The 11,447-nt window shown below is 39.9% G+C and overlaps 1 protein-coding gene across 1 annotated transcript; it reads left to right on the top strand.

Annotated features, from left to right (window-relative positions):
* The first annotated feature begins 1,200 nt into the window (after positions 1-1,200).
* On the top strand, positions 1,201-2,955 carry LOC103446338 (E3 ubiquitin-protein ligase ATL6-like). The gene has a single exon (XM_008385428.4). The coding sequence runs from the start codon at positions 1,615-1,617 to the stop codon at positions 2,749-2,751; it is 1,137 nt and encodes a 378-aa protein (XP_008383650.1). The 5' UTR covers positions 1,201-1,614; the 3' UTR covers positions 2,752-2,955.
* Positions 2,956-11,447: the final 8,492 nt, after the last annotated feature.

Genomic DNA, 11,447 nt, shown 5'->3' with positions numbered 1-11,447 from the left:
TGACCAGCTGCTGACGTCATCCACCCCCACCAGTCCCTCGCGGAAAAAGCCAAAGGAAGTCCCGAGAAATTAGTAGATGGTATAAACTATAGTATCACCACGCGGAGATTTTTCATCGCGCTTTGAACACGAGCGGAACAATTACAATTGGAGAAATATTTAAAAAATAATAATTTCAACCAATTTATAATGATATGGGATGTTTCGCGTCATGTTTCAGGTACACTGAAACTTTTTTTTCATTATGTGACATTAGCAGTTAGTAATACCCACCAACTGAAACATAACACATAGTAGAGCAGCTGCTAAAGAAAAATAAGGACTGCAAATACATATTCTTATTTAGCATAAGAACCCCGGCACGGGGGGGGAGGGGGTTCTCAAAATGTAGGTTTTATACAAAGTGATTGCTAAAATATTATAAATAAGGTAAAAATAGTCATGTTTGAAGCATGAGATGCCCAATGCACCTTGGTGTGGGTTGATTAACCCACTCACACTATCTGTGTGTAGGTGGAAGATATGTTTAAATGTGTGTTGGTTCTGAAATTGATGTATTTTGTGGTGAATATTTGTATCATATCAGCCAAAATTCCATTTAGTCAAATGAAATGAATTAGTAAGAACAATGACTTGTTACGAACCAAAGGAATTTGTCAATTTTCTTCTAAACTTGTAAAGAGTTGTTAATTTTTATATGAATTTAATTTTAACTCATTATCTTTTGAATTTTTATAATTAGCCAAATTTTCCCCCAACTTAGACTTTAGAATTTTCCATTGAATTCAAACCATTTGGGCCATATGAGAAATGTTTAAGGGCAATAAATAAAATAATTTTATTCTTCATATGAGAAATGTTAAAGGGCAATAAATAAAATAATTTTATTCTTAATGTAGACAACAAATTGCTTTTTCTTCTTCTTATTCTCTTCCACTATTTGACTTATTTATGTTTGAATTAGCCATGATAGCCAATTAGTAGCTGCAAAGTATTGGTTTTGCACACAGTTTACCAAAACAAAACTACCGTGTTTCCCCTCAAGCATTTGCTATGCGATGTCCACGTGATTAAGATGGATAAAAAAAATTCTAAAACCTAACGCCAGAGAGAAAATATGCTATTTAAAAAAGTTTATAAGAGTAATCGATTATATTTTTTTTTTTGTTGCCAAAAGTAATCAATTAAATCTCATTAAAAAAAATTGACAATTTTATACGAATTTAAGAATAAATCGACAACTATGCTTTAAAAAAAAAAAAGGATAAATTAACAGCGTCAAACTTAACGCCACGTCTCATATTTCTGGTGGTGGGTAATAAATATCAGTTGCCATCAGTGCCAAGTGGAGTTTATGTATCATGGTAATGTCCGGGGCCGAGGGTCCCACTCCCATCCCCCCATGGCTTGAAAGTCCTCGTTTCCTATCTTCAGTTCTTTGATCCACACGACACCTTCCCGGACGCTACTTGTCCACTCTCTCTCTCTCTCTAGCTTTCTCTCTCTAACATTCGTTTATATACTCTCCTGTCGCCTCCCTCCTCCCTCCTCTGTCACACTCCCTCTCTTTCCTCCTTCTCCAACCTCTTTCCCGGAACACGTTAGCACACCACCATGCCTCCGCTCTTCTCCTGCGCCGCCAGGCACATGGCCCTCGCTCTCTTCTTCTTCCTCCTCCTTTCTCCACAAATCTCGCTCGTCAGAGCTCAGCCCGGACCGGACCGAGCCGACCCTTACCGCTACCAGAGGTTCAGCCCGTCGATGGCCATCATCATCGTTGTACTAATCGCCGCCCTCTTCCTCATGGCCTTCTTCTCAATCTACATCCGCCACTGCTCCGAAGCCAACCAACCCGGCAGCGTCCGCCCCGGAGGGCCCCACACCGGCCGATCCCGACGCGGCGCAGCCTCCCGCGGCCTCGACGCCGCCGTCCTCGACACCTTCCCCACCCTCGACTACGCCGAAATCAAAGGGCTTAAAATCGGGAAAGAGGCGCTCGAGTGCGCCGTCTGCTTAAACGAATTCGAGGACGACGAAACGTTGCGTTTGATCCCCAAATGCGACCACGTGTTCCACCCCGAGTGCATCGACGAGTGGCTGGCGTCACACACCACCTGTCCCGTGTGCCGGGCCAACCTCGTTCCTCAGCCCGGCGACTCGGCGCCACAACTCACTCAGTTGGGATCGGCGCAGCAGGCGGGCGACGTCGAAGCTCAAAACGACGCCGTTAACTCGGCGGCGGAGAGAGATGACCAGGTAATGCTAGAACGACCACAACAAGAACCTGAGCTGTTGAACTTAAACCAGACGCTGAATCGGAACCGTACACGCGGATCGAGATCAAGCAGGTTGCTTAGATTGTTCCCGCGGTCGCACTCGACCGGACACTCTCTTGTCCAACCGGGAGAAGACACTGAGCGGTTCACCTTGAGACTACCGGTTGAAGTGAGAAAACAGATCATGAATCGGAAGCTGAACCGGTCCACTAGCTTGTTGGTCTTGCCCCGAGAAGGGAGTTCGAGGCGTGGTCCTCGAACCGGCGAGAGTGGCAGTACTAATAGAGTGAGGAGCTACAGAAGGCTCGAGCCATTGGACCGGCAATTCAAATCGGACCGGTGGGTGTTCTCCAAAACGCCGACGTTTCTCACGAGGATGTCGAGTCTCTTGTCGCCAAAGGTGGCGGTAAGTGACGGCGAGAAGCCGACCGAGCCAGCGATGTCGAGGAGTAGCTCCGCTCGGCCTCCGGTTTAATTAGTTTTGGTTAGATAACTTTTTTTTACATTTTTACCTCCACTACTTAGGTCAATTTGTTCAACGTGTATAAATTTTTTTGTACCTTATCTATCAAATTTCTGAAATTTTAAATTGAAAAAGACTGGGTGTCATGTATGTAGATGACAATGTTGACGCTCATATTATATAATCAATGGAATGAGATGTGGTTTTTCTGATTAACATGTCTTGTTTTATCTACTGACTGTATGTGTACTGCCTTAAACTAACGGGTTTATAACTTGGTAAATATTTTTCCACTCTGTACTTAGATCTCGTGTTTGGTTTTTACTTTTTAAACAATTAACCAAAATGATTCGACAAAAATTGGGGTATTTTTGTCATTTTGTTCTTCAATTTAACGAAGATTTTCACGGAATGATTAAATTAGTTGATGGTGAACAAATTCAGGTACCAGTTCTATCGATTTTAAATTTCAAGGAACAAAATAAAGTGTAACATCTCACATCAACCAATGGAGAGAGGGTGATGTGTCTTATATGTACATGCCCACCTTCTATAGCACGAGGCATTTTGGGAACTCACTGGCTTCGGGTTATATCGGAACTCCAAAGTTAAGCGAGTTCGGGCGAGGGCAATCCCAGGATGGGTGACCCTTTGGGAAGTTCTTGTGTAAGTTTCCAGAAACAAAACTTTGAGGGCATAGTCGGGGCCCAAAACGGACAATATCGTGGTACGACAGAGCCGGGATTGGGATGTGACAAAATCGTTTCATAGTCACTCTGCTGTGTGATGTGACTATGCCGACGAGGATGTCGGGCCTCTAAGGGGTGAATTGTAACATCCCACATCGACCGATGGAGAGAGGGTGATGTGCCTTATATGTACATGCCCACCTCCTATAGCACGAGACCTTTAGGGGACTCATTGGCTTCGGATTCCATTGGAACTCCGAAGTTAAGCGAGTTCGGGCGAGCGAATTTCCAAGATGGGTGACCCACTGGGAAGTTCTCATGTGAGTTCCCAGAAACAAAACAATGAGGGCGTGGTCAGAGCCCAAAGCGGACAATATCGTGCTACGACGGAGCCGGTCTGGGATGTGACATGAAGAGTTATGCTAATCTCCAGAACAATTTTAGCTTAAAAAACCCCTTTAGTTTTTTATTTTTTTTTTGTTAAAAATATAAAAATCTAAGAATTTGAAGAAAATATAAATTAAAGAGGATTTTGGGAGGAAAAAATAAATAAATAAAGGACCAAAGTTAGTTAAATCTTCTATTCATATATTTGAATTGAACGTGATGACCAAAAATGAATGGGAGGGGAAAATACAAAAAGAATTGTTCGTTGGACCAAAAAAGAAAGAAATTCTTTGTTCATCTAATGACTTGGTCATGGTTTGACAAAAAAATGAAAGGGCTACAAGTTTTTTGCTTGGTTACCTTTAACGTTGGAATTTAGTAATGTTTATCTTCATTTATAAGCGATAAATTTAAATTTAAATTTACATAAACACAAATCCTATACGCATGATAATATTTCATTGTTTGTGCTTTCTAACAGCATGCTAATTATTGCATGATGCCTTTCAAAAAGTAACATTTCATTATTTGGGGTTTGGAGTGTTCCCTTTATAATAATAGTCTGGAATTCTTGACCATTTTGCTTGGAATTCATCATCCTTTTGGTGCGAATTGTTTGACAACTTGTGGAATCTAATTCCCTTATCATCTTGTGACTTAAGGCACCAATTCCTACCACTTTCCCTTCTTAGAATATAAAACAGTTTTCTAAATTAATTAATTTTTTTTTGGGTGTGAAAACATGTGAAAATTGAAACTCAACCGCTTAATTAATTATATGGTTTGGAAATTACCAACCCCCACCTTCTTTTGGAGCACATATTCAAATTTTTTGCCTTTTTTTCTTTGACTCTCAAGTGCCATCAAAATAGCATTCGAATTTGGAATCCTTGGCCCTTCAGAAGCGTTCACATCTAATTAATTAAGATTAGTTATGTAATTAGCAAATTAATAGCTGGGACAGCGGCCAAACTTGATAAAGCAGTTGGTGTGTGCCTCACAATATTCACGATCTTGGTATTAATCTCAAGGTTCCGAGGATCATGACTCTTCACTCTTTGGGCATGCTTCAACTCCAAGTTTTGCCAACCACTTCTCACAAGTTTTGCATGCTCAAAAAGTGTATGACTCACCCACATAAACAAAACTGTGTGTTTATCCTTGTATAAAATAAAATATATGCGCCAATATTTTACACGATTCGTTAATACGATTCGAATTTGTACGAAAAAATTATGGTTTCGGATTAAGGCTTATTGGTTGGGCTCGTTGAGATAATAATTCAGTTTGTGCAAATTTGTTTTTCTCATATTTTTCGAGAGGGCAATCAAGTTTTTGATTCCTTAGCTAATTATGTGGTTGATCATGTTGGCTCTCATTGGTGGGATCATATTCCTGCAATTTTATTATAGGAAATTTTCAAGATTCCCTAGCTATCGTTTTTCATGACTTTGTTTCCATAGTTGCTTTTGCAGGGTTTGGTTTTTTTAGTAATTTCATAGACTACCAAAGTAAAATTTATGTATGTTTACTTGACATGAATGGAGAAAGTAAAAAGTTCGGGACTTTTTTTTTTTAGCAAACGTTATTAGCTAAACTAAATGGGTGGGGATAGACTTAGCCTCGCAATGGGTTAACAATAATGTGATTCAAATTCACCTTTAGCGAGAATCGAATCTAAGACATCTCATTTAAAGTGAAAATGAATACCACTACAACAAACTATCGTATTCATGTTCTTCATAATATATTTTTCCGTGCAAAATCTATTATAATTCGTATTTAAACACTTGTATTCAACAATTTAAAACCTAAATTTAAAGATATTTGAACCTTTTTTACTTTTGTTAATTTTCTTTTATCTAAATCTGAACAACATATTAATAGAACCTTCTTTGTTAACCAAAAGAGGGTGAAAGACTATTTAACAAAACAAAATTTTGCTATTTTTTTGTTTAAGCCTCACCTACAAGCTATGGAGGATCCAAGAACAATATTTTAGGGGATCACTTATAAAAGTTTACAAACATTTTTCAGACATATAATAACCTTAAAAATTAAACTATAGTTCCATCATTCATAACTTATAGAATAGATAACAATATAAGTTACAATAGTCTCCAACGTGTTTTTATATTTTGAAAACGTTGCATTATAGCTTCATTGTCAATGGAAGAATAAACATTCCTCTCAATATAAACCACCATGCTAAGGATCCGAAACTATGTCGTTTTGACAAAGTAATATTTATTAAAAAATAAAATTAAGAAGAGCCACTCTTACAGTTGGAGGGCATGTACGAAGTCAACTCTAGTCTTTAAAGGGGTGCCACCCAAGTTACCCACGAACATTTTAACTTCTCTCAAATATACATTTTAACATCTCTATATTTTTCACTTATTTTTTTAATTACTTTTGGGCTAAAATATTCTACTAAATTCTCAATAAATAGTAAATCCACTTCCAAATACATTATAAAGATTTCCTTAATGCTCACGGGAAAATATTTCGAGAAAATAAAAAATTTGCAATTTTTACAACAAAAAAAACATGGATTAACAACGGTTTTCAATTGGTTTTGCAAATTCGTACATAAATCACTGTTCAATATTTTTATTTTCACATTTGCCTCACTGTGAAGTTTTGAAAATTAAGGTGAGACTTTCCATTGATATTCTTGAGAGTAGAACCCCATTTGACAGCTTTCTAAGCCTCACTACTATATTTTTCACTTATTTTTTTAGTTTTCAGCTTAAATATTCCACTAAATATACATATGTTGCTCAATAAACCGTAAAACTGCTTACAAATTCCTTAAAAAGTTGAACTTAACGCTCAGGAAAAATATTTTACAAAAATAAAATATTTGCATTTTTGTCAAAAACATGGGTGTTAGACGGGCTCGACACACACAAAACGAGGTGGAAGCTCGACACACACAAAATGAGGTGGACTTAGCTCATGAAGAATGAGACGAACCATGGCACGTAAAACAAGGTGAGCTCGGCTCACAGAAAACAGGATGGGCTTCTGACACGTAAAACGAGTTAGGACAAGTCGCACGAAAATGAGGCGGGATTCATCACACAAAGCGAAGTGTGCACGAAGATCGAAGTTAACTTCGTGCACGTTAAAACCACGCGGGCTCGTGAACGCAAAAATTGGCTGGCTTATGGAAGCAAAACAATGCGGACACCTCATATGCAGAACGAGGCGAACCCAGACACACAAGGCGAGGTGAACTTCCGGATGCTTAGAAAATGAGTCGGGCTCCACAAATGAAAAAATATATTTTGAAGAATATGAATACGATAGTTTGTTGTAACGATAAGTGTGTTGGTACCATATTATATTGGGCATCGCTACTTAGGCTTCCAAACATTGAGCCCATGATTCATGTAAAAGGGGAGGAGCCCTTAGTCTATAAAAAGGTCTCCTCACCCTCACAATCCTCAAGCTCTCATCCTCACATACAAAGCCACAAGGCTCACAAACAGATGAGCTCTCTCAAACTCTCTCTTTCTCTTCTCTGGGGGACTTCCCCTCACACTTGTATCCATACATACAGTTACCGAGAAATACAATCAACATCAATGTGGATGTAGCCCAAACATTGGGGTGAACCACGATACATCTTGTGTTCTTTACTTTCTTGCAGATTCACGGTCAGATTTACGTTGTTCCAAGACCTCCTGGTTTTGTGTATCAACATTTGGCGCTGTATGTGGGAAACGACACGAAAAGCTATGTCGGTTCTCTTTCATTTTTTCACCTCCACCGTGAATCTGTAAAATCACAAAAACCCAAGAAACCAAATCCTTCTCTTTCTCTTCTCTCGGTCAGTCACACACAGAAACAAAAACAAAAAGAAATCCAAAAAAAAAGTCACAGTCTCTTTCTCCTATCTCAGTCAGTCACACACGAAAACCGACCTAAAATATATCATCCCACAACCCTAAAAAGCGCAGCAGATCTCGCTTCATTTCTAGAAACTTCGTCACGACAATAAGAGAGATCCTGCACATCCAGAAACAGCTCGTCGAAGTTTTCTCTCTCAGGAATGAGGACGGCCGCTCCATCATCCATGTCGCCGTCTTCTCAGGCCTCTCCGAGGTGGCGGAGTTGCTGATTGCTGCCGATGAATCAACGAGTGTGGTAAAAACACGGATGATGTTCTTGATGATAGCTTCCGCTGGAGAAAGTACTGAAGAATCCCTACGCTCTCTCTCTTTGCATCTCACTCTCAGATCTCCATTGATGAGCTAACGAAGAGCACTGCCTTCACTCTCGTGCCCTCTCAGATCTCCACCACCTTGCTCCGGTGACATGACCTAGATTCCCTTCCATTTCAGTCGAGTTAAGCTCAGACCGTGCACCAATCAACGAGCACCGAAAAAATCCACGATGATGCCACCGCATGCCGATCTGGACTGTCAGATTGATCACCTGATGCAGTGCAAGCCTCTGCTGGAGACGGTGGTCTGCTGTGGTTGGAATTTGAGTTTGTTATGGAATGGTGGTTTGGGAAGTGGAAAGTGGGCTTAACGTAGTGGGGAAGTCAAGGAGTTTGGAAACATGGCTGAAATCTATGAAGGCTAACCGGTTTGAAGCCACGCGACCCATCTGTAATTTTGTAGATCAGGTCTTGCACGACGTGGCGGTGATGAACCAGGTTGATTTGTTTGAGATTTTGTACAAGACTCTCGATGGAATTAATGTGAATTTGGTTGACAAGGAAGGTCGAACTCCGATTCATATGGCAGTTTGCCAGTCGAGTCAAACCTCATCGTCGGCAATTGCACCAAGAAACTCTCCTTCATAAAGCTCGGACTGGTCCCACATGTCACCGTCACCCGCAACCTCTTCGAACCGTTTCTGTCGGTGATGCCATCGGAAATGATGAGTCTAGATAGCTTTAGTCGACCACTCACATGGATGGCTTTTGTCAACCAATCACATGGAAAAGCTATAGATGTGTTTGCTATAAAGCAGGCATGCGAATCTGCAAATGAGCATGCTCTGAAAAATGGATCCATTATTCTTGAAATGGGCATTTACAGTACTCCAAAATTATTCGGCAGTCTGCCGCTATTATCACCCACTAGGTGATCAAAAGTACATCCAGTACTCCAAAATTATAAATGAGCATCACTCATGTCAATCATACATTAACATTCATGAGCATCACTCATGTCAATCATACATAAACATTCATGACCATTATTCATGTCAACATTTCTGAGCATCACTCATGTCAACATTCATGAGCATCACTCATGTCAATCAACATAAACATTCATGAGCATCACTCATGTCAATCAGCTTCAAAAGCTTTATTTACAAAAGCTCCAGCTTCAAAGCTTCACTTGCAAAGCTTCACCTACAAAGCTTCAGTGCAGGGTATACAAAGACCGCCTCCGAACAACCGCCACTTCGGCCCATACATGGATTGAATTTGAAGTCTCCAGCCAACAACCTATATTGACTGAAGACTTGGGGGACTACACTATGTACTATATACTGGGCTTCCGCAACTGGGCCTCATGAAAAATACTTGGGGGATTTAGCCCATTACTTATGTATTGAGGAGCGAGCCCTTATTCTATAAAAGGGACTCCCTCACCATCATTAGATAGCATCACCGCCTGCTGAGCAACCGCCTTGCCGCGAGCATCAACTCTAGCCTATCATTTATGTATTGAGGAGCGAGCCTTTATTCTATAAAAGGGACTCCCTCACTTTCAACGCCATAAGCCGAGCCAACCAAGGCAACATAAGCCACAAGCCGAGCAGCCTGCGCAACACATGCTACTTCTAGTTGAGCATCATTTCACATTGAGCACCACCCCATATCGAGTATCAGTTCTAGACGACATCTAGTTACTTCGGCCCACACATGGACTAAATTTCAAGTCTCCAGCCAAAAGACTCTCTTGACTGAAGAGCTGAATCATGCGTTAACGACAGTTCTACATGTTAACAAGGCTGATGTTGTTGTCACTCTTGGTACTGCATTCGGGGTATGCCTCCAGTATTGCACTGAGAATTCATTGGCAGAGAATGCGGTTTTTGCTTTTTAGCAATGTTGAAATATCATGCTAATGTTTTGCAGTCTCTTTCTCATACCATGGATGTTTAGATAGAAGATCAAGCTCGTTGCCCTGGAATTGGAGAGCGTAAGGTATCACGTGTGTTCAAAACAGTCTTACCTTTTTTTTTTAAGACCAATATTCGACAGGAAATAGCAATCTTACTTTTCATTTTTTGCCTTACTTATCAGGTGAAACGTTTGTATGATACATTTCATGAACCATTTAAGCGTGTGGTTGCCAGCCACCCTGCTGCTCCGGAAACCTCTCCCCCGAGCAATGCTGAACCTCGTTCAGTGGATGAAGATGAAGCAGCAGTGGAAACATAAGATGAGAGCAAACATGGGAAGACGAACCAAAATTGAGTGTTTAAGTCAGCCTTGTCCGCCGCCTTTTCCAGATATGCTGATAAAGTTAATCCAAAGAGCAGCAAGTCACAAGGAGAGAAAAAAGGAGAAACAAGTACTGCCATGGAAGCTGAAACTGAAAACAAACGAGCAGCTTCGCAGCTGGTAGTTCATCGACAAAGTTTCATTGCCCTAAATCCATCTGCTATAAAACCATCTTAGGCGGATTTAGGGTTCTGGAAACGTATTCGGGTTATGGTTCTGTTTTCGAGCCATTTAAAGACCATGTTTAGGAAACTATTACAAATTCTTCTTGTACATTCGTCTTTGAAGTCAAGGGTTTGTTTGTTACTTTCTTAAACGACTGATAGCTTGTTTAGTATCCTTCTTGGATCAAATTTTTTGTTTTTGTCATCTAAAGTAAGAATTTAGAAACATTCATCATTTTTTTAAACTATAAAGTATTTTTAAATGGAAAGCCAAACAACTCCTAATCTTTATATTTGCATCAAGAAAACACTCTTAGTCATCGGTCAGTCGCGACTCGCAATTCGAAAACAATCCAATACTGAGATTGAACACCACAAATCTCATCCACTTGTAAAAGAGAGGTTGAACATATACATCTCTGTCTAATGGCTGGAAAGTGATTTCACCACATCGTTTTTTTCATCACGTATATTGGTTTATTGTCTTTATAATAAAAGTTAAACAAATTAAAGTAGAAGTAACGGACAAATAGCTCTATTTGTCACATGAAACTATTAGATTTTTAATTTCAAATAAAATTGGCCAACTACAATAATTTGGTATTGACATTAATGGATGGTGAATCTAATACTAAATTATTATGGCTGACCGGAATAATTCACCAATTTTACTTAGATTTTGGTTGAGTCAAATTTTATTCCGTCCTTTGAACATGATGTGCTCCTTAAGAGTTTTTGGCGAGTCCTAGGGTGTGACAACCCATCCCTAATTTTACAATTTTATAAATTTTAAAAGAGTGATTTAACGAAAATGCCCTTGTGGTGAGATTGTTGACTTTTGTTGACCGTCTTTTCATGATGTGTACAAGCTACTATTCTACCGTATTCATGAAGTACTCGACGATACGAACGTGTAGGCGCAAGCGGAATTGAAATTGTAGCTATGACGAAGATTTTACGGAACTACGAATTTGAGAAATACTTTTG

Source organism: Malus domestica, chromosome 12 (assembly GCF_042453785.1).
Source record: "Malus domestica chromosome 12, GDT2T_hap1".
NCBI lineage: Eukaryota > Viridiplantae > Streptophyta > Magnoliopsida > Rosales > Rosaceae > Malus > Malus domestica.
The sequence above is the reverse complement of the archived record's forward strand: the minus strand, read 5'-3'. Positions and strand labels throughout refer to the sequence as shown.

Coding starts and splice junctions, on each gene's coding strand:
- LOC103446338 (XM_008385428.4), top strand. CDS start 1,615: ATGCCTCCGCTCTTCTCCTGCGCCGCCAGGCACATGGCCCTCGCTCTC.